Source organism: Diabrotica undecimpunctata, chromosome 6 (assembly GCF_040954645.1).
Source record: "Diabrotica undecimpunctata isolate CICGRU chromosome 6, icDiaUnde3, whole genome shotgun sequence".
Classification (NCBI taxonomy): Eukaryota; Metazoa; Arthropoda; class Insecta; order Coleoptera; family Chrysomelidae; genus Diabrotica; species Diabrotica undecimpunctata.
The window spans coordinates 126146945-126171908 of NC_092808.1; the positions used below are offsets into that span (position 1 = coordinate 126146945).

Genomic DNA, 24964 nt, shown 5'->3' on the forward strand with positions numbered 1-24964 from the left:
CTATGAACAGTTCTTTCTATCTCCTTTTTTGTAGATGTTGTTAATATGTGCTTTTGTCCACTCCGGTGGTAAGTCATGTTTTTTGTAGAATAAGGTGAAAACATACGCCAGTAATTCCCGCAATACCTGGTCTGTGTTTTAATAATTCGTTCGGTATACCTTGTAGTCCACATGCTTTTCGATTTTTTAGATTTCGTATTGCATCTTCGACTTCCTGTACTGTTATTTCACCGTCTTCATCGTATTCTATTCATATTTTGTTGTAGTGGCGTTCGTGTTTGTTGTAGTTTCATTTTTTACTAAAATCAATGTTTAGGGTTGTAAATATGTATGCGAGAAAGGCGCGAGCATAAGACCTTGTATGGATTGGTTTTATAGGAATTGTTTTTGTTCAATATCTCGGTCATTTTCAACTTTTCGACAAAATGGTAAGACTAACATTGTTGCATTTGCAATTTCCTATAATTTCTTTTTAGCAAATGTTTTCATAAGGCCTCTTTTTTCCTTTTTAAATTCAAGGTGGCGGCTAACGCAACGGCGGAATTTAGTCGCGATTTTAAATTAACATTACTACTGACCTCCTCTAAAGGTTAAAATAATAAATTTTGAGGCAGCTCGGAATTGAAGGTTATGCCCGTTTTTGGTCTAACCGACTGGACCGATGCTGAAATTTTAATTTTTCGTTTATCTTTTTCTGAGGATACTCTCATTGTCTGAGGCCGCAAGATTCACAGTTAAAAGTAGTCTAAATTTCCCAGATAATATCGCTGGCAAATTTCTAGCTAAGTTTTTTCACCAACTGGTTTCATTTACTAATATATAAAATAATTCTTAATCACTACAAGCAACATTCACTACATTCACTGTTCCCAATAGTGGAACTTCAGATCTTTAAAATCTCAATTTATACCTTTATCAGCACCAAATTTTAAGCAATAAAAAAAGAACGTTAATAGTATTAAGTTCTTAAAATGTATTTGCTGATCATTTATAAATATGTACCTATACATATAATGAAGAATGTTTGTCCTTTCTTTAACAATACTCAATACATTAACTATGTCACTAACATACAAATCTGTCATGGCTTTTACTTTAATTTCAAGTATTAACAAATATACAATTCCTAAACATTGTTCCTCACAAATTGAAATAAGATTTTTACTCCTTCCTGAATGAAAATCTTGCACTAGCTCTATTATAAGCAGGATTTGCAAATGTTGACGTAGCTTCTTTGTATAGTGGATTGTGATTATTCCCCCATTTAAGTTTCTTACGTTCGTTTTCAAATTTGGCGTACTCCCGCTTATCATGAATTGAAGTCACTATTTTCCATATCAATAACATAATAAATCCAGCTATAAGGATGGTTGCAATAACTCCCAATATCCAGGCTGCAAAGTAATATAAAAATTATTATATAGGTACCTACAGAACAAATTTTAACTTAAACATAAATAAAAAATCAAATAAGAATGTTTACTAATCTTTACTTTATACTATTAGTAAGCAGTAAAGTCTAATAATATAATCCATTGTCTCAAATTATTTTATAATGATTTTTAGACATAAAATTATTTGTCAGATTGTAATATCGTCGAAATAATACTCTAATTATAGTAAACACTTTTATTACTCAAAAAATACCCGCTAAAAGGGTATACACATGTTTATCGTTTTACAGAATGTTTGCAAGCTATATTTTGGGTTGACAGCTGACAGTTGGCAGACAGCCGTCAGTTACCACGCTAAGACCATCGAGTTAGAATCTATGGAGAGGGCATCACGTGACTAAAAACAACCTCACTTCAGCCATATTGTTAAGATTGTTTTGAAACTTTTGACAGATCGTATATGTTTGTTTACGTTTGTTGTTTTTCGAATATTTTTAGTTTTATAATACGTTTAAGAAACTGTAATAATATATTGTGATAGTGCATAATAATGGTTTCTTGTTCTCAACGTAGTTGCAGTAGCAGAAGCAATGTTAATAAAAAATCTTCAGGAATAACGTTCTACAGGTTAGTATACAAATATGTAAACAAAGTAATGGCCCGTACTTCAGAAAATAAATTAATAGTATTTGACTGTATTAATTTATCTTTATGTATAATATATCGTGTTTTTAGTGTTTACCGCGGGATAAATAAATCATAGTTTATTAAAAATGTATTGCACTGTTTTAGATTATGTTTAAATATTCTGAATAACTAGTCATATTTTTATAGTAGTTTTAATATTATTGAGTCCGGCCATGATCTCACCGTTATATTGGTATCATCGTTAGCCACGCCTACCTACGCCGTTTTTAATACACACGTTAATATGCTCATAGCTTCTCCATAGATTCTAACTCGATGACTAAGACTAAGGTCTGGTGCACACTGTTTAAAGCTTACGACACTACAATACAACAGAATAATAAACAATCAGAATGCCCACTCTGTTTGAAAAAATAATTACGCGCATCTCGTTTGCGCAGAGGAAATCAGCCATGTTTTAAACGAAACCAATGCTGTTCAGTGATATTTTTTCTGGTGTGCATAGAAAAATTAACCCGGTTTAATTTATTTACGGCAACTATAGACATAATATGCACTATTTTATTCGTACTTTTAGTTGAAGAATAGATTAAATTATTTCAATTGTACTAAATTATTAATCTCTAAAAATTTAAATTACAGTTCTGTCGTAGCTTATCACAAATTTCTCAATTCGAGTCTACGTTTCCGTTTAAAATATGGCGATCGCGTGCTGACAAATTTCAAAGGCGGCATCTGATAGCGGGCATCCTGATTGTTATTTATTCTGTGACAATACCTCCCCTCACTAATTCAAGCGCTTGGGTGATTTAATATTACGCTTTGGCCGTTCGTTTATATTAACCTGACCTTTTTTAGATTCTTCAGATTCAGTCTGAGTCTCTTGGTGCGTTGAAGAAGGATACCAATCCAATTTAATAAGTAAATATCTGGTTGATGATGAAACCATATTTCATAGTTTCTTTCGTTTGACGAAAAATCAGTTTAATTTTGTATTATGTGCTATTAAGAAAGATATAACGAAATCTCCTTCAAAAATGGTAAAAAGAGTTATAATACCAGAAGAAAAACTTGCTGTCACATTAAGGTTAGTTCGTAGAAAATGTTTCTTCTGTGTAATTATGAAAACAATAGCATTGTTTATGTTAAACATAATTATTATTGATATCTACAAATTAAATATTATTATTAAAATATTAATTGATGCACGTATTTCATTTCAGATTCTTGGCAACAGGAGAATCTTTCCATTCTTTACTATTTGCATTTAGAATATCCCACAATATTATATAAGTGCAATCAGCAATTTGTAAGAGATTAAATAATGTACTAATGCCTGCGCCAACAGAGGACACATAGAAAACCAATTCAATAGAATTCTTGGAAAGGTGGAATTTTCCAAATTGTGTCAGTGCAATTGATGGAAAGCATATTAGAATAGTTTGCCCTTCCAGAACTGGCTCTCAAAAAAAAATTAATGTTCAAATCTAAACAAAAACAATACCTTCCTATTGTAAACACAATCAGGTGTTGATAACCTACAAACTTTCAATTCGATGTTAAATTTTTTAGTTTTTTATGAAATAGACGCATGCAGTCGCTGCAGACCACTGGTATCATATGCAGTCGATGCAGCAGACGCATGCGATTCCTTGCGCCGGACGCATAAAGCAGACCGCTTGTATAAAGTTACCATTTGAGGAGTGCACAGCGCGTCGCCTGCGACTGCTCCTTGCATCGAACGCATGCGACAAACGCATAAGAGAGACTGCACCTTAAGCTTGATCAACTAAATTTTCGTCGATTTTAATTTCTTCATGTCCTCAACTCTTATTCGTTTGAGCATATGGCTCGTTTATTGATTCGTTTAATAGCAATTTTGGTTGGACGTTCAAATTTAACTTCAGAAAATGCATAGCACTAGGCCCCTGTCCCCTGTCCCCTCTTGACCACTTATTTTCAACACATTCCCTATAAACTTTTTCAACCTCCACTATATATCCGATTGATTCCGCCGAATTGGATTCAATTGTCTCTTCTAAATAAAATTCTCAAGAATCAGTTTACACAAATAAATTCTATCATTTAAAACTTCATCTATTACACTCTCGATCCATATTTTTCTATTTGAATTTCGATAGTCACTGCACCAAACTTTATTCTCCTCTACAAAGCTGTCTTCTCTTTTTCCTTTATACTTCAGAATTTGATTTTCCGCTATTTCTTTTGATGAAACCCCTTTAAGGTGACAATAAATCTAAACGTGCACCTACTTTAGTTTAGTAGAAGAATGACTGCTCCAGTCATTATAGTGGAAATTATGAACATATATTAAAATATGGTGAAACTATCAGTTTCTGGTAAACCTTATAAGATATTAAACAAAATTAAACATTTTTTTCAGTTACAACTGAAAATAAAGAACGTTAACTCTGACCTACAACCAGAAATTAGTAAACATGAAATAAAAAAGGCACTCAAAGAAATAAGGAATAACAAATCTCCTGGGAAAGATGGAATAACTGTGTAAATGCTAAAAAATGGGAGGGAAACTACAGTGGAAGTCCTTTATGTACTAATGAATAAAATATTGAACACAAAACAAATACCCACCACATGGAACGAGGCAATAACACTATTACTGTTTAAGAAAGGCGATAGAAAAGATCTGAAAAACTGTAGGCCCATAACGCTACTGAAAGTAATGTACAAACTGTTAACTAAACTACTAACAAACAGATTAATAACTAAGTCAGATAATTACCAGTCAAGAGAAGAAAAGGATTCATTACAAGCGACCATCTGCTTACGATAAAAATATTAATTGAAAAGGCCAACGAATATCAAATCCCAATGTATATGGCATTTGTAGACTTTGAAAAAGCATTCGATAAGGTGGAACATTGGGCAGTAAAGAAGTCTTTACAAAATGGGAGAATAGGCTATAGATATACGGACTTAATTTCCAATATATATGATAAAGCAACAACATCCATCATAATAGTTGAACAAACGGAGCCCATTAAGATACGGCGAGGAGTCAGACAGGGTTACACTATATCATCCAAACTATTCAATCAAGCTTTGGAAGACGTTATGAGGAAATTACAATGGGAAAAACGGGGTATTAACATAAATGGCCAATACTTGAATCACTTTAGATATGCAGACGACATTGTATTAATAACAGATAAAAGCGAAGAATTGCAAAATATGATGGATGAATTAAATAGCGAATCAACAAAAATAGGTCTACAAATGAATTATAATAAAACGAAAATTATGACCAACCAACCAGAAGAACTAATAATTACAATTGCACAAACAACTATAGAACAAGTAAAAGAATATGTATATTTGGGACAACTAATTAAATTAAATAAAGAAAATCAGACCGGAGAAATAAAGAGAAGGATACGGTTGGCTTGGGTATCCTTCGGAAAACTTTCCTATATACTAAAAAATAGAAAATACCCCCAATATTTAAAAACAAGAGTCTTCAACCAATGTATACTTCCTGCTCTCACCTACGGTTATCAAACTTGGACGTTTACAAAGGAAAACATGGAAAAAATAGCAAAGACCCAAAGAGCCATGGAAAGGCAAATGCTGAACATCGGGCTATCAGACAAGAAAAGAAATACTTGATATTGTTCTGAAGCTATTTTCTTGTGGCATTTTAAATTAATTACTATTTAAATGGGAATAAGTCACAATTAAAGGTTAAAATACGTTTATTGACGTTTCAATTTCCACTTCGGAAGTCGTTCTCAAAATCATTTTGAGAAGGATTTCCGAAGTGGAAATTGAAACGTCAATAAACGTATTTTAACCTTTAATTGTGGCTTATTCCCATTTAAATAGTAATTACGAAATACTTGGATCCGCAACAAAACAAAAGTGACCGATGTATTAACGCAGATAGCAAAACTTAAGTGGAAGTTCGCTGGACATACCATAAGACAGAAAGACGACAGATGGAATAAGAGGATTATACACTGGAGACCATATAGTTACAAACGAAGGAGAAGACAGCCACAAATGCGATGGTCAGATGACTTGAAGAAACACGCAGGCCCGAAGTGGATACAAATTGCCTGCAATAGAGAGACGTGGAAGAAGGAAGAGGAGGCGTATGTCCAAAATTGGACAGCAAGAGCTGTATAGATAGAAACATTTTTTAAAATGTTTTGTTTGATTTTTTAATACTGGGGAAAAATATTTCTTCAAAAATATTAATTACTTCTGCACTTCTTGACACGTGATAAAAAAAAATAACTTACGTAAAGCATCCACTGGACCCGTACAGACTTCTCGATCCAAAGCTTTTACAACCAGTTTATCTTCTACGTAATAATAATCGAAGTGTATGAAGCAGGACTCATTAAAGGGTACTCTACATTTTTTAACATCTTCCACACCTTCACTTTCCAATTTGTGTACAATTTGTGTTTGGAACTCTGTACAGGTTGTAACACATGAATCATTATTTAGACTTCCAGATTTGTAAGCTTGACATTCGACACAAGCACGTAATTCGTTACATCTGTAAACAAAACATTTTTAAATAATTGTATTTAGAAATATGATCGCATTTAATGTCAATAGCCGTTTAATTATATCGAAAAACGTGCAAGTAAAATTTACAGTGCGGAAATTTAATAAGCTGGATTTATTGACAGACTGTAGGCGTAGACGCACTGGAGACGTATCAAACAGACTGTAAATATTATGTCAATTTATAAATCGACGGAGTGGAATTTTTGTGCTTGAGTAGAAACAGTGGCTAGAGTTGGTGAGCCTGTTCGTTGTTCATTACTACTTCTCGTAGGGTTACCAGGTTTACTGATTTTTCAGTAGATCTACTGATTTCAACTTCAATTTACTGATTTACTGAAACACTATATCGATCTACTAAAAATATGTAATGATAAAATCATGTTCAAAAAGAGATTTTTTCAAAATTTATAATTGAACACTGACATAATGATCAATTTATTGATGTATATTCTCAATCTACTGAAGATATATAATATGACCGGGCAACTTTTCTGGTGCCGGTTTGGCTTCAGTCAATTCCATACGATTACGCGTCCCCTCTCTTTCCTTGTCTAAGATTAACAAACTGTGTGTGTGTATTAATTTATACTATTGTTTATTATAATATTTATACAAGGTATGCTCCTTGGTGCCTTGATTTCCTGGTCTTTAAAATGTTTACTGGATTTATCGTATATGTGGGGATAACCCCGAATTAGGCTAATTAACAACTCATATTTATCTGAAATATTGAAATTATACTATGATATCATCATCATCATCATTGGTGCTACAGCCCTATAAAAGAGCCTCGACCTTCCCAAGTCTATTACGCCAGTCAGTTCTATCCATTGCCAACTGTTGCCAGTTTGCTGCGCCTATTTGTCTACCATCCTCATCTACACCATCCCTCCATTTGAGTTTTGGTCTACCCCTACTTCTACTTCCCACAGGTTGTGACATAAGGATTCTTCTAGGAGGGTTGTTCTGCTGTGATCTTGCCAGATGTCCTGCCCATCTTAGTCTTCCTATTTTTATAAAGGATACTACGTCTTTACCACCAAATATATGTTTATATCTGTGATATATCTCGTAGTTGTACCTCCTGCTCCAAACACCATTTTCACAGATGCCACCAAATATTCTTCTCAGGATCCTTCGTTCAAATATAAGCAGGAGATTTTCATCTGTCTTGGAAATGGTCCATGTCTCCGACCCATATGTCAACACTGGTTGTATAAGGGTTTTGTATATGGTTATTTTTATTTTTTGGCTTAAGTTTCTGCTTCTCATATGTCTACTCAGTCCAAAATAGCATTTGTTTGCTAGGATTATTCTTCGCTTGATTTCTTCCGTCATGACGTTCTCCTTGGTGATCAGGAGCCTAAGTATGTGAATTTGTCCACCACTTCAAAGGTAGAATTATCAACCGTAAATTGGTGGCCGATGTTTCTGGCTCTATTGTTGGGTATTGATGCCATTATCTTAGTTTTATTTTCATTTACTTGCAGGCCCATATTTTTTGAGGCGTTTGACAAGGTGGTATACATTTCTTCTAGCTTGCGTGTTGTGCGGGCAACTAGATCAACATCATCTGCATATGCCAAAATTTGTGATGATTTATTAAAAATGTTTCCTCTGCTGTCTATTTGGGCATCCCTGACCGCCTTTTCCAAAGCTATGTTGAAAAGGAGACACGCCAGCGCATCTCCCTGTCGCAGCCCAACATGCGTTTCAAATGCCTGTGATTGTTCGCCCTGTATTTCGACTTTGCAAACAACTTTACGCATTGTAGCCTTAACCAATCTTATCAGTTTATCGGGTATGTGGAATTCATCCATGGCTTCATACAATTTATTTCTTAGGACACTATCATAGGCCGATTTGAAGTCTACGAAAAAATGGTATGTGTCGATATTGAATTCATTGGTTTTTTCCAGTATTTGCCTTAGCACAAAGATCTGGTCTGTTGTTGATCGACTAGGCCTGAAACCACTTTGATATTCGCCAAGAAGTTCCTCTAAATATTCACTCAGGCGACCATATAAAATACTCGAAAATATTTTGTATGCTGTATTAAGGAGGGTTATTCCCCTATAGTTTCTACATTCCAATTCATCGCCCTTTTTGTGTAGCGGGCAAACGATCCCAATACACCACTCTTCTGGGATTTGTTCCTCATTCCAGGCTCTCAGTATGATTTTATATATATGATTAGTCAGAGTAGCACCTCCACATTTAATAAGTTCCGCGGGTATACCATCACTTCCTGGAGATTTATTATTTTTTAGGTGTTTTATTGCATCCCGTACTTCCTGAATTGATGGAGGCTCCAGTGGTGTATTGTTATTTGCTCCTGGGGGTGGTTGATTTGGATCTTCTAATTCGCTAGTAAGCAGTTCTTTATAGTATACTATGATATACTTTTCTTATTTATTATTATTTTATAAATTATTAACGTCCATTGATTGTAAGAAATAATCAACAAAATTCGAATATATTGATAAACAACTTAACAAAATAGGGGGCGGGCCGGACAGTTCACAGTTTACTTTGGTTGACAGCTCAAAATTATTCCTTTTGATTGGCCAGACGCAAATAACGCACTGTAAAAGATGAAAGTTGGCCAACTCTTCTGTTCCAGTTCACTTACGTTTCATCATGCATTTAAGTTCATTTCTAAATACACAAGTATTTATAAGTACACAAAATTTTATGTTGATCTTTTCCCAGTGCGTCTACGTTTACAGTCCATCAAACTATAAATCCAGCTTACTTCTTTAGTTTCTAGACGTTTTAGTGATATGACATGTTTAATAATTTTTTTTTTATTTTGTGATTTTCTTTTTTCGGAACCACCTTGTATAAACCTGTCGTGCTGCAGCGAATTGGCATTTTGTACCTTCCATTTATTTTAGCTTTATTTTATTAATTGTTATGGCGATAAATTGTTTTAAAATTGTTAACAGTTTACTTTTTAGTCCAGTCGGCAGAGGTTTGACCTTTAAAAATTATACGAACAAAGCTAAATTTTGTTGAGTGTCAATTTTGGGACTCCAAAAAAGATGCAAAAAAGTTTGTCACTCCTACTCCCGGACTTTTCACTAAAACCACTCCTCTTAGGGAAGCAAAACGAAAAACATCGATTTACTAAGGATTTGTACACCGTAGAAAAAAATATTTTGAACAAAAAATGTAGCTGAGATAATTTTTAAACAAAAATGATTATTAGCAATTTTTGTATATAATGAACCGTTCTCTCAAAAACAACACTTGAAGCAACCGGCGATTTTAAATGTCAGTTACGCGCGGGAAATTAATTTTTTAAATAAAATTTGTATCAACTCGACATAAAAAATTCGATATCTTTTGATCAGAGTGTTCTATCAACAAAAATTAAAATCGGTTTTAAAGATGAAAAGTGCAGTTTTCGTACTCTAAGTTTTCTATTTTGCAACAAATAAAGTCAGTTTTTATAAAGCTGTTAAATAAATAAACATTATTTTTTTCTACTGCGTTGAGATCCTTGCCGTTCTTTCAAATCGATATTTTCCGTTTTTCTAGACCTACAAAGGCGGATTTTAGAGGGAAGTCCGGGGGTAGGAGTGCCAAACTTTTTTGCATTCTTTTGGGGTCCCTAAATTGACATTCTCAGCAAAATTCAGCTTGTTCGTATAACTTTTAGAGGTTCAGTGGCATTTTCGTCTCTGACGACTTGAGTATTTATGTAATAAACTTACAGTTAAGTAAAACCTTCTAGTGTATTATGGCATATTATTTTATTAAAAATAATTAAAACGTATCCAAAAGGATTACAATTATTCCAAAACGTTTTCGGTCAAGGAAAAAGTATGTTCCCTTTACGTGAAATCTAACATCGATCTTGTGTTATCATCTTAATAAATATAACCATAATTGACAGGTTAAAAACGAAAATAAAAAACTGATGATAAACTTCTGCACGAATAATGAACTTAGAATAAACAACACATGTTTCTACCACAAAGACCAACACAAATATACATTTTATAACACCCGTGGACAAAGATCTATGATAGATTATGTTATAACCAACAGAGATATACATCCATCGAAAATAATCGACGTAAGATGCCTCAACTCAGCAGATATGAGTAGCGACCATAGCCTAGTATTATGTAAAATAAGAATCATCCCAAAATACTTCCCACCCAAGAGAGCGGCGTCAACACAAACAAAAATAAAAGTTGAAGGACTAAATACGTATTACTTATACAGAACAAGAATATCAGAAAAGATCGCTGGGAATAAAATATTAGAAAACGATAACATCGAGGAAAGCTGGGAAAAACTCAAAAATATCATATTTCACAAAGCAACAGAATCCCTTGGAGAGAGTAAAGTAACGAACCCTTCTTCTCTTCTTAGAGTGCCATATCCCTACGGAACGTCGGCGACTACCATGCTTATAATATTGCTATACTGATCTCGGTCTTGCGCTACGTGTAGCAATTGGTCCGCTGTCAAACCTGTCCACTGCCGCAAATTCCTCAACCAAGAGAGTTTCTTCCGTCCTATCCATTTCTTTCCTTCGATTTTACCGTTGAGAATTAGCCGAAGGAACTCATATCTTGGTTCTCTGATTATATGTCCAAGATATTCTAGTTTACGCCTCTTAATAATATTTAATAGAGTTCGTTGATGTCCCATTCTTCGAAGAACTTCTTCGTTTCTGGTTCTGCTAGTCCATGGAATTTTTAGTATCCTTCGATACAACCACATCTCAAACGCCTCGATTTTATTCATGATATCGGCGTTTAAAGTCCAAGTTTCACATCCATACAAAAGTACAAACCACACGTAACATCTTGTAAACTTTTCACGGATTTCCAAATTTAATGAGTTATTGGATAATAGAGGCTTGGATTTTTGAAATGAGTTTCTTGCCTGTTCAATCCTACATCGAATTTCGAAGGATGGATCCAGATTTTGGGTAATCCAACATCTAAGGTATTTGAATCTCTGAACTCTCTGCAGCGGTTGTTGGTTTAATATCAGTTGGGTTGCGCCGATATCCACTTTACTGGTCACCATGTATTTAGTTTTATCGATATTTATCGACAGTCCCCAATTTGTGCATTCCATGTCAACTCTATTGATGAGCTCCTGCAGATCGTCGATGTTTTCAGCTAGAATCACAGTATCGTCGGCGTACCGTATATTGTTAATTATTTCTCCTCCTATGATAATTCCTTTTTGATATTTTAAAGCTTCCCTAAATAGATTCTCAGAATACACGTTAAAGAGGGTGGGAGACAGTACACAGCTCTGTCTTACGCCTCGTTCAATACTGATTGGCTTTGATTCTCTGTTGTTGGTATTAATAATGGCTGTTTGGTTCCAGGAAAGTTTGGCAATAAGTTTGATGTCTTTCTCATCTAGTTGGATGCTCTGCAAGGCGGTAATTAGCCTGGTATGCTGAACGCGATCAAATGCCTTTTCGAAATCAATGAAGCACATATATACGGGTTTTCTTACCTCCCAACATCGTTGAAGGAGTGTTTACATAGAACGAAACCTAACATACCAAAAAAGAAAACACCATGGTTTAGAGAGGAAGTGAAAAAAAAAATAATGCCTTTTTACAATACAGAACACAACAAATACAACAAACACAACAGGCATATAACCACAAACAAATCAGAAATGAAACGAATACATTAGTTAGACAAATAAAAGAGGAACACTGGCAGAGCTTCTCAAAACAGATGGAACACGACTTCTACGGAACACAAAAAGAAATATGGAGAATGATCAGAGGATAAAGAAAAGAGATGGACGAACTAATAAAAACGAAAGACATTCAGAAGGAAACATGGATATAATAGACTACTTTCGATCACTATTTGCTAAAGGTGACGATAATGAACCACCAACACCAGAGGTGACGACAAACGAAGAAATAAATATTGAGGTAAAGAAACCACTAAGGAAATTAAAAGATAGAAAATCACCAGGAGAGGGCAGAATATCGAACGAACTCCTAAAGTACGGAGGACCAGATCTGACCAAACAACTATTAAAACTAATCCAAAAAATAATAGAACAAAACAGAATTTCTCCAGAAATGAGATCAAGCATCCTAATTCACAAAGGGAGACAAATCGGAATTAACAACCAAAGTGAAACAAATAAACTGTAAGTAAAATTATAACACTAACAGAAAAACGACAAGGTTTCAGGTCGGGAAGATCATGCACCGACGCCAGATTTATAATGAGGCAAGTGCAAGAGAAATCATTAGAATACAACAAACCGGCATATCTATGTTTCGTGGACCTTACAAAGGCATTTGACCGGGTCAAATTAAAAGACGTTATCCACTTACTGAATGCAAGAGACATACTTCTAGGAATAATCAAAACAATCGAAAATATCTACCAAAGCAACACAATAAAAGTAAAAGTAGAAGAAGAACTAACCGACCCTATTGAAGCTAGCATTGGGATAAGACAGGGAGATTCCCTGAGTCCTCTATTGTTAAACCTAATTATGGATGAAATAATAAAAAAAGTAAAAACTAAAAAAGGACACCAAATGGTAGAAAAATAACTTAAAAAAATCTGCTATGTAGACGACGCAATACTACTCTCTCAAAGTGAAGATGATTTACAACGTATGCTGCACCAATTTTATATAACCGCCAGAAAATTTAACATATTAATTTCTCCAAAAAATACAAAATGCGTGGTTATAACAGCAAATTTACTACGATGTAATTTGGAGCTGGAAGGTCAGATAATAGAACTAGTGATGGAGTTTAAATATCTAGGCATCACATTATCTAGCTACGGAAAGCTCGAAACTGAAGTGGAAGATCAAGTGAATAGAGCAAACAGAGACACAGGTTACCTGAATGAAACAATATGGAGAAATAAAAATATGTGGAAGATACAGAGAGGACAAACAGGATGTTAGAAACAGCAGAAATGAAAACACTTAGAAAAATTGATGGTGAGACACTAACGACAACTTACTGGAGGCACATTGAAAAACAGACAGAGGCATGTCTACATAAAAAGAAGAAGACGATGATTGATATTTAATTTAAAGGTTTTTAAACTTATTTCAGTAGCTTGTTTCAACTACTTTTTTAAATGTTTCACTGATGATGGTCCGGCTGGACCGAAAACTTTTTGGAATAATTGAAATCATTTTGGATAAACTTTAAGTATTTTTAATAAAATAATTTACCACTATACACTAGAGGTTTTTACTTTTATGGAAGTGTTTTAAACTCTGGTGTACAGTCAACTACTGGGATTTTCTCCTTTTACTTTGTAATTTATGTAATACTTTATGGAGTTGTATTTTTTTATTCGCATTTAATACAGTGTAGTTTACTCCACATTTACTTGAATTAACAAGGTATAAGTTAACTTAGCTAATTGTGAGTACAAGTATATAATTAATATATAACAAGAACAATGAATAATGACGCTCATACAAGATTAACGCTTATGGTGACGAACGTCCACATTTTTAAATGTAAATAAAAATGCGTTGTCACTCGGTAAATAGAGATATCCAAAGTTAATATAACAAGTGTTTTTAAGATAGTAAAATTTATCGTACCGTACACACAAAAAAATTTTTCGAATATTTTGTAAAAAAATGTTACCACTATATTGTATATCCCGTTTTTTATTCGGAAAAATATTCAATAAAAACAAAAAACAATCAATAAAAGTTTAAACTTATTAGACATATTAAAACTAAAATGTTACCTCTTTGCTTCGCAGGACGGACAATCTTCACAATATTTTCCAGAATATCTCTTATTATCTTTTATAGCACATTGGCACCGATTACATACACATTTTCCATTATTGGAACAAATATCGTCACTATTAGAACGTCTACAGTTCGTTACAGCTGTTTCACAGGCACACGAGTCTCCCGTATATCCAGTAAAACATTCGCATTCATTGCACTTGCAAGTTCCTTAAAATAAACAAAATATTAGATTACAGAGAAAACTCACTAAACTACAAAAAATAAAAATTCCAAATGCTTACAAAGGATGGGTAATGGAAAATTGAGAAAATAAGAATGCAATTGAAGAAATACCGTGTAACAATACAAAAATGTCGTTACACAAAGCCCTTGCTACGCCCTTGATCTAACCTGCAGACGTTCGATAGAGAAGCTCTACGGCTATCCGTCACGAAAATTCAACTGGCTTCTGGGAGCTGGACAAAAGTCAGGATTTAATTGCTGTGAAATACTTTCTAAAAGTGCAAACAACTTCTGTGTCATAATTCTAAGAATTGTTTTTCGCTGAAATTAATTAATAATGTGTCATTAAGGTTAGTATAAAAAGAAATGAATCAGCGCATTCCAAAATAATTGAAATTTGATATTCTTGCGATAATATATATATATATCAGCGATTTTATTACTGTAGAGACAAAGGAGGAGATATAGTCACTCAACAGAGTGAAATACTACAAAGATGGATGGAAAAAGAAAAGTTAAAAAAAACGAAGATCCACTATATGATGGAATTATACTGGATCAAACGGATACCAGAGAAACAACCCCTTCAGTAGCTGAAATGCAAGAAGCAGTTACCAGACTGAAAAACAACAAGTCACCTGGATTAGACAACATTAGCGCAGAAATAATAAAGGTAGGCGGAGACTCCCTTTTGAATGCGATACACGAACTAATAGTGAACATATGGAATAATAAACAACTGCCACAAGACTAAAATACCGGAGTGATTATCCCACTACACAAAAGGGAGATCAGCTTTAATGTAAAAACTACCGGGCAATAACGCTACTAACTGTGGCATATAAAATACTGTCAAGTATTGTGTATGACCGATTGAGACCATAATATAATATCACACATCATCTTTTCATTGATTTTGAGAGTGCCTATGATAGCATCCATCGAGAATTTCTGATCCATGCACTGAAAGGGTTTAATATTCCAACTCAACTCATTGATATAGTAAAAGAAAAACTTAAAGTACAAAGCAAAATTCGAATTCAAAACGCACTAACCGATACAATCCATGTGAGAACGGGCCTACGACAGGGAGATGCCCTATCCTGTATTCTATCCAACATCATAGTAGAGAAAATAATTAGAGAGTCAAAAGTCAACAACACCAGAGGAACAATAATAACAAAAAGTGTACAAATATTGGCATTTGCAGATGATGTTGATATCATAGCTAGAAGCGAAAGAAAGAGAGATAATAGAAGCATTTAATGCGATAGAAAGAGCGGCACAAAACAGTGGCCTAAACATTAATGAAATAAAAACCAAATGAAGGCCAGCAAATCGACAGGCCAAAGATACCTACAGAGTCTGACAATAGGAGACTATAACATCGAAAGCGTGAAAGTTTGTACATATCTAGGTTCACTAGTTACCGCAGATAACAATGTCAGTGAAGAAGTTAAGAGAAGAATACATATCGCTTATAAAACATATAATGGACTAATTATACATCTAAGATCTAACAGCATTACAAGAAAAACCAAATGCAAAATATACAAGACTCTGATAAAACCGGTTCTTGTATATGGATCAGAGACATGGACACTGTCGAAAAGCGATGAGAATCTATTAGGTACGTTTGAACGAAAAATCCTTAGACACATATATAAGATGGTGAAAGAAAATGACATATGGCGCAGAAGATATAATTTTGAACTATACACAGCATACAATGAACCCGAGGTCATAACATACATAAAGATCGGACGTCTGCGCTGGATGAGCCATGTTGAACGGATGTTGGAGACTTAAACACCAAAACATATAATGAGGCAAGCACCAGTAGGGAGAAGGTCAAAGGGAAGACCCAAACTTAGATACATGGAACAAGTGGAACAAGATCTGAAAACACCTAAGATTACCAATTGGAAAAACGAAGCAAGGAACAGAACAGAATAGCGGAAAATTCTAGAACAAGCCAGGACTCAGAAAGGGTTGTCGAGCTACTGATGAAGGTGATGATTTTATTACTGTGCATAATATATTATTTTGATGACGGATTTTGAACTAAAAGGCGAGTACTTTTTATTTCGCTAATAACATAAATAAAGCACTGGTTCGTTATTTAGAAAATACCATAATGTCAACATTAAGTGATTTTTTCATGATTTTTACTGTTTATAAGTTCAAAAAATACATGCCCCTATGTGCCTCCGGGCTATAATTTATTCATGCGATACCTGCTATCCTCTACTGTCCATTATCATTTTCATAAACACATTTTTGTACAACTATTTTTTTTTAATTATTTTTTAACATATATGTACTCTGATTGCATAAGTTGATCTTTTTTAGGAATGGCTTAAACATGGAAAAGAAGAGCGAAACTTTACGGTATACAAGTTTTTGTCATCGAAGCATGATTTCTCGGTTATCACTGAGTGAAACATCATCATCATCATCATCATCTTGGTGCTACAGGCCTTAGAGGGCCTCGACCTTCTCAAGCTTTCTACGCCATTCTATTCTGTCCCTCGCTTGCATTTTCCAGTTGCCGACTCCGATCTTCTCGGCATCTTGTGTTACCCCGTCCACCCACATCAGCTTTGGTCTACCCCGTCTTCTCATTCCCACGGGTTGCGCTGTTAGAATCTTTTTTATCATGTTTGACTCAGGGGCCCGGGCTACATGTTCTGCCCACTGCAGGCGGTTTCGCTTAATTATAGTGGTAATATCTTTACCACCAAACGTATGCTTGTAGATATTCTACAGTTCAAAGTTATATCTACGCCTCCATATTCCGTTCTCACAGACCGCTCCGAATATCTTGCGTAGCACCTTTCGTTCAAAAATGGATAGAGCGGATTCATCTATTTTCGTTAGCGTCCATGCGTCCTCTGATCCATATGTGAGAACGGGGACTATCAGTGTTCTATACAGCCTTATACGAGTTTTTTGAGACAGACGTTTGTTAGCTAAGTACTTTGATAGACCATGATAACACCTGTTTGCAATTATTATTCGCCTTTTTATTTCCTCAGATGTGTTATTATTGGGGTTAACCGATGTCCCTAGATATATGAACTCTTTGACTGCTTCGAAGTTTTGGTCATTGATGATTAAATTTGTGTCAACATTTCCAGCTCTTGTGTTTGTGTTAGTCGCCGTGAATTTGGTTTTATTTTGATTTATCTGTAACCCAATTCGTTCTGCTGCTGCTACTAGCTCGGTTAGGATTTCCGCAGTTCTCGCCCTAGTTCTTGTTATAATGTCCACGTCGTCTGCATATGCTAGAATTTGGACTGATCTATTAAATATTGTTCCCCTGCTATCTAAATTAGCGTCTCGTACAACTTTTTCTAAAGCGACATTAAAAAGCTGACACGCCAGCGCATCTCCCTGCCTTAACCCCCTGAGGGGTCACTGAGTGAAACAAAGAATTCTATTTGCAGATTTTCATCAAAATTGTCTAAAAAATGGTTAAATTCGGGAAAAACCGAAAACGCTTCCTGTTAAATAATTCAGATTCGATGGTAGAAGATTTACACTTTAGTATCTCTCTATACCATTCTGACCCATTCACCCTTATGATATACTTACCACTTCCGGATAGCCACGGAATTAGTTTGAAGAGTGCAGCGACAAAAGCAAAAGTAGACGAGTTGATGACTTAGTTAAAGCGCGTGGTACAACCGAGTTAGTGGTTACTGCGGAAGTGTCAGCGCGATTATCTGGTCACAGGAATGTGGTAACATTTATTAAGGATGCTAGTAAAAGGGTTGAAATGTGTACGAAGATAAAGCAAATTGTAAGGTCGAGTGACTGCACAAAAGAAAGACGCTTAACGAAAGAAAAGATTTGGCATTATATGTGGACTCCCAAGTCATCTAGTCATTCACATAAACGGACTTGGAAGTGGAGGATGAAAGCGGGTCATTAGTTATTTGCGTCATTTTACAGTATTAGTAAAGCTAAGGACGAGCGTTACCCTCATGAGGAACATATTCTTGTTAACAAGATGAGTGCAGAAATGAAACTTACCATTTTAGATGAAAAAAAAAAAAAAAAATATGAGAACATAAGCATTGTATATACATATTAGTGTAAATACTTTCAACTATAAATTTTATTCTTGCAAATAAAATCTAATCGCACATGACGCAATTTTTATTTTCACTAACACAATATACTTTTAATTTCCTTTATAAAAATATTTTTATTTCATAAATATTGGAAAAAAATGTTTATAGTAATATTTAATACAGTCATTAGAAGCAAAAAAATTCAATAACTAATTTTGTCCAGCCACCTTGTTCTCATCGAAACACTGTCCGCCTCGCCGCAGAGAAACATCCAGAGGGATATGTAACCACTGAAGTGGCTATATATAAAGATAATATATATATATAGATAGATTGAAGAAGTCAGTCGAAAATATAAATTTGTACGTTTAAAAAAATAAATGTTATAAATTAATTGTGTTTTAGTGTTAGAATGATGTTAAATAAATTAAAATAAAGATTACAATAGATACAATTTCTAAGGTTGATAAAATTTGATACATGAATAAAATAGTAAATTAGTGCAAAGACTACAAAACCCTACGAGAATGGTTTTGGATAATCTTAGAATATAGTAATCACTAGCTAGAAAAAACAACATCATATATGCTTACGTCCCATAGGCAGATTGCGAAAAACAGGAAAAGGAAGAATTTTGAAGTTCCCTTGATTGCGAAATGCTGAAGATTTCTGTAGACGGAAAGTGTTTTATTGGAGATGACTTGAATGACTTTATTGGTAGAGAAAGAGCGGGAATAGAAAGAATTCACAGAGGTTTGGAGATGGTAATAAGAAATGTTGAAGGAAATAGTGTTATTAACTTTGTAGTGGCATGAAAGTTAACTCTTATTAATACGTTATTTATAAAGACTGAAAACCAGTATGTTACCTACATTAACGGGGAAAAGGAAAGTTAGATGGATTTTGTGCTGTGTAGAAGAAGTCAGATAAAAGAGATTACCAACTGTACAGTGATAAAGGGTGAATGTGTAACTAGTCAACACCGACCAAGTAGGACACCAGAAAGTAAAGTGGTGGAAGTTAAAGGATAAGGATATTTTAAGAGTAGAGTGCTGGAAGAGTTAGAGCAAAAAGATACGGTAAATGATCCAATAGTAAAGTTTTGGTGCGAGTGGGAGAGAAAGTGCTAGGAAAAAATCTGGTAAAGGGCCTCCTAGAGACAAATAAACTTGGTGGTGGAACGACGAAGTACAACTAAAGGTTAGAGAGAAGAAGTAGGCTAGTAAGAAGTATAACAGGTCTAAAAAAGAAGAAGATAAAGATATATACAAGGTATAAAAGAGGAAAACAAGGCGTGCTGTAACTACTGCTGATAGATCGTCTTCACAGCTGTATGAAGATTTGGAAAAACCCGAGGGGATGAAAAGGTTATACATCATTTCTAAAGCAAGAGACAAATCATCAAAGGACTTGACTCACGTGCGGCAGATTAAGATTGCAGATGGAAGAGTGTTAAGAATCGAATGCTAAGATGGTATGAGTACTTTAGAAACTTGTTAAATGAAAAACACCAGAGCAGAGACAGAGGATGTGGGATCTCAAATGAGCATGTAATACCAGGGATACCGAGAGATAAGGTTTCCGAGTCGTTAAATAGGATGAAGAATGGTAAGGTAGTAGGACCTCATGGAATGCCTGTGTAGGTTTGGAATGCGCTACGAGAGGAAGGGATTGATATTTTGTGGCAAATGATGAGTAGAATATATGAGGAAGAAAGGATGTTCAATGCATGAATAGTGTAATGTTATCATTGTATAAAGATAGAAGCGAAATTCAGGACTGTAAGAACTGTAGTGGAATAAAGGTAATGTCGCAAAAAATGAAGATTTGGAAGAGAACCGTAGAGCGAAGGTTAAGGAGAAAGACATCGATATCCAGAAGAACAATTTGGGTTTAGACCAGGGTGTAGAATAACAGATGCCTTGTGTGCTTTAAGACAATTGAAACAGGCAATCTTGAAAAGGCGTACGATACAGTCACTAGACAAGAGCTATGGAGATGTATGAGAGACAAATGGGTTCCTAAAAAGTACGTAAAGCTCGTAAAGGATATGTATGAGGAAGCGTACACCAAAGTGAGGACTTTTGTTGGATTGATCGAAAGTTTTCCAGTCACGGTTGGTTTGAATGAAGGCTCTTCACTAAGTCTCTACCTGTTTAATCTTGTTATGGATGTACTAACAGAGAAAGTAAAGGAGGAAGCTCCTTGGTCAATGCTCTTTGCAGATGATATCGTGTTAGTAGAGGAGAGCAAAAATATGTTGGAGAAAAAGTTGGAGGGCTGGAGGACCATTGAAGAGGGAGGGCTTAAGATTAGCAGGTAGAGATTAGTGGTGACGAAGAGTAAGGAACAGCGACCCCTGAAAAGGGAAAAGCTGAGGAGTGATGGCGGATGTTATAGCTCAAAAAGCATATCTGAGCATATCTGTCGACAAAATCAATTAAAACATTGGACAAATAAGAAGGGAACAAAATTCAATGTAAGTAAACGTGAACCGGTAAAATTTTATTTTAAATTTATTTGAAAAGATAATATTTATGTATTTGCTTACCTCTATTGGAACATAGTAAACCTTTTTCTCGTTTACACGATTGGTTATCACATTCACAGTATTTTCCTGTATATTTTTGATCATTACTCCTGGGAATTATATTACATACACATTTTTCACATTTACATATTCCTACTCCTGTAAAAAATAATTTTTATTCACAGGTGAATCAATTATATGATCAATGTTTAAATTTATACAAAAAGTGCAAGTATTACGTATTTGGTAAGACACGTTCTCGCAGTTATCGATAAAATTAAGATTTATGGTATTGTTATATTGTAATACACAGTAATATACAGGACTTAATACAGGGTCGATTTCTCAAAAGAGTCCACTAGCGTCCTTCTAGCGCTGTTCATCCTCAATGTCGTACAATGCCTCGATTACACTCAAAATTGCGTTAATTGTGCTTTCCCTCTGCAGAATCCGAATTCTCTCGGGGATAGGCCTCCTGATACCTCAATCGTGTCGTCGATCCGTCCTCGTACAACTTTCCGATGCATGGGAGGAGGCATATGAGACAATATTTCTCCCCAGTTTTGGGAAGCAGTACCAACCTTGATGTCCTCCAAGCCTCAGGGAATGTCTGTTTCAAACAATGCACTTGTGCGCTCCAAAGGCCACTCAGGTTCCGCGCGTTCTAGACCCTTTACCGCTTTGGGCGGTATCTGGTGGACCTACGTGTCTTGAGTGTATCTAATGCCTCGAGTAATTCATCTATGCTAAAGGGTACGACCCGCTCAGCGACCTTGTTCCTCTACACTCTATGCCATCTGCCGGACGGATAAACTCGTGTTACCTCAACCTTTTTGTCTAGTGGCATTTCGTATGAGGGGTACGCTAGGAACTTTTTTAATGCGATCCTATATACCTAAGTAAAGATGTCCTCATTCAGCTTGTCACACAGTCTCTCCAATGACTTCTTTTTTCTGTACGAATGTTTCTGTAGAGTTCTCTTTTTTGTTCGAGGTATTCTATTGCGACTTGCTGGATTTGCTCGACGACAACAGAGTTTATGTCTACTCTGCCCCTTGTCCTCGTTATTCTTCTCCCCATGGCTATGCATTCATTTCTGAGCTCTTCGATGTCCGCACTCCACCAGTATGGCATCCTACTCACCTCTCGATGATCTATTCTACTGCCTTCTATAGCTTCTTTCATGACTCGTCTCAGGTTTTTCACCGTTGGAGTTTGATTGTGTACCTACTCTCAATTTAGTGAGTTCCTTATATCATATATCTTCCAGTCGTTCCTATCGCCGCATTCTCCTCTTGACGTCCCAGGCGCACGAACCTTGTTAGTAGTTCCTTCTCCGGTTATCAAGAATCCGATGCACCGATGTTTCTGTCCGGTATAATCTAAGAAAAACTGACCAATCATTTGTTTTTGCTGCTACTCCCTGTGTAGCCATGGTAACATTGATTTACGTACCCGTACCTCTTCTTCCGAATGAACGTCCCAGATCGGTGTTCAGTACCACCAAATCCATAGTACCCACCCAATCAGGTAATATTCTACCGCGAGTATCGGTGATGGGGGACCCCCACTCCGCCGCTTTTGCATTGAAATCTTCCAGCACCACGCATTCTCCTCTCATCACCATCACCTCCTCCAAGATCTTATTCATCTTCCTCTCATAATCAACCACCGTTATATTAGGAGAGAGATAGCAGTACACCAGTTGCAATTCCTCCATCCGGACGATCATATACCCTTCCTTTGCGTTTATTTCATATACTCGTAGCTTCCTGTTACAGATTCGTGCATCGACCCTTCCAGTCCCATGCACAAACCAGCCTCTCCTCTTAACCGCTGTTGGGTTTGGCTCCGTATCTATATGTTTTTTTCCGCGGCAGTAGCCTCGACCAGATGATGGGACAATCTAGCCGTTCTCACATTTGTTTGGAGTATCCTCAACTCCCGACTTGTTTCCCATATTTACCATCTCTTTACCATAATTACCAGTATAACTATTTTCACTCTCTTAATAATATTAAAATAACACAAGAAAGTAGCTTCAGAAAAACACAAACAAGGTAATGTGAGATCATATAAAATGAAAAATTTTGAAAGAGGTCGGATATTTAACAGATCTCTTAAATAAAAATGTATGACCGTTAACGATTTTAGTGTGAAAAATAAATATTTGCAATAATGAACCGGTAAATAGATTAATTATCTGTTTACTTTTATATTATAAGATCATTTGCACATGTTTTTAATTTTAAAATATTTTGTAAACAAAGAAACTTTACCTGAGCACACTTCATTACTTCCTTCTTTCATACAAAGTGTGACATTTTCTGCTTTATTTTGTAGAAGGTCACACTCACAGTATTTGCCCGATTTTCCTTGTGGACAGTTACATACTCCGCATGTCAAAGAGCCTGTTCCGTTACATTTTGGTGAGTTCGGCTCAAATGTTGTGTCGCTTTCTTGAGAACATTTACAGTCGCACAAAAAGTTTAATTCAATCAATAAACTCTCATTAATGCCATCTGGTTGGATAGAAATAATTTTTGTTTTCTGACCATCTTGGGGACACTGCCTTAGTTCAATAGTTGCCGTGAAGTCAATAATTTGACCTACTGTAACGTTGTTGCAACGATTTGGTTGGTCGTTTCCACAATTTGATGAAAATGTGACGTCTACTTCATCTGAAGCGTTAGATTTAAAGCTAACGGTTTGTACTATTTTCTAAAACAGACAAATACAAAAATAAGAATTATATTAGTCCAATCGTTAGACGCGAAAATGCCATTCAACTTTTAAAAAAATCATACGAACAGACTGAATTTTACTTAGACTGTCAATTTTGGTGCCCCAAAAAGATGCAAAAAATTTGCAACTCCTACCCTCGGGCTTTCCCCTAAAGCCAGCTCCCTCGTAGGGGGAAAAATGTTTCCAACAAAAATGTTTATTAGCACTTTTTTGTAAAAACAACCGTTCTCTTAGAAAGAACACTTGAAGCGACCGGCACGGCGATTTTGAATGTCAATTATGGTATACGTGTTTTCAAGTCGCGCACAAACGGCACGACACACCTTCTGTCAGTTTTTTAACAAACGATTTGATGGTTCGCATTACATAATTGGACGGGATCGCGAAAGGTTTGTTGTTTCTGGCGCGTCTGAGTATACAAATATTTGATAGTAATGGAGTGTTTGGAAGAAAATATAAAACTTATTGATGCTTACCGCGGGAAATTCCTATTGTGGTATTCTCAGCATAAAGACCATTAAGCCCATCATAAGCTCGCAACCGTTTCGTGTTTTAAACAGGTTAGTGTGGCAACAACGTTACTACTTCTTTTCTTTTTGTACTAACTTGCCATTACTAAGAAAGCACCACTCATCACAGAACGGTTACCTTCGACTTGGAGAACTCTAATAAAGAAAATACCGTCCGCTCCACCCGTCAATCAAAATCCTACTGTCAGAAATGTTCGCGTCAACCCCCTCGCCAATCCCCGCGCCAATATCCGCGCTAATTCCCGCGCCAATCCACACGCTAGTCCCTACGCTAACCTCCACATAAGCCCCGTCACCATCTACGGTATAAATGACCCGTCCTCTATTTCCAGCACCATGTTCCGAAAGATTTCTGCGGTTAGTACAATTAAACCTAGAGCTATTAATACTATTACAAGAACTAATATTAAACTCAAGAGTTTTCCGGGTTGAACCGCGTCGATTATCATTGCGCCGAGCTTTCAAGATTCTCTTTGAAGAAGGCATCAAAACCGACCCTGT

General features: G+C 35.6%; 1 protein-coding gene across 1 annotated transcript in view; it reads right to left on the minus strand.

The window, feature by feature from the left end:
- Window positions 1-286: 286 nt before the first annotated feature.
- LOC140443850 (integrin beta-PS-like) overlaps window positions 287-24964 on the minus strand; it is a 56591-nt gene continuing 31913 nt past the window's right edge. Inside the window, exons 5-9 of the mRNA XM_072535330.1 lie at window positions 23468-23909; window positions 21210-21347; window positions 14348-14564; window positions 6326-6588; window positions 287-1394 (exon numbers count right to left, since the gene is read on the minus strand). Of these exons, the coding sequence (XP_072391431.1) occupies window positions 1162-1394; window positions 6326-6588; window positions 14348-14564; window positions 21210-21347; window positions 23468-23909 (1293 nt within the window). The 3' untranslated portion in view covers window positions 287-1161. The remainder of the gene's footprint in view (window positions 1395-6325; window positions 6589-14347; window positions 14565-21209; window positions 21348-23467; window positions 23910-24964) is intronic.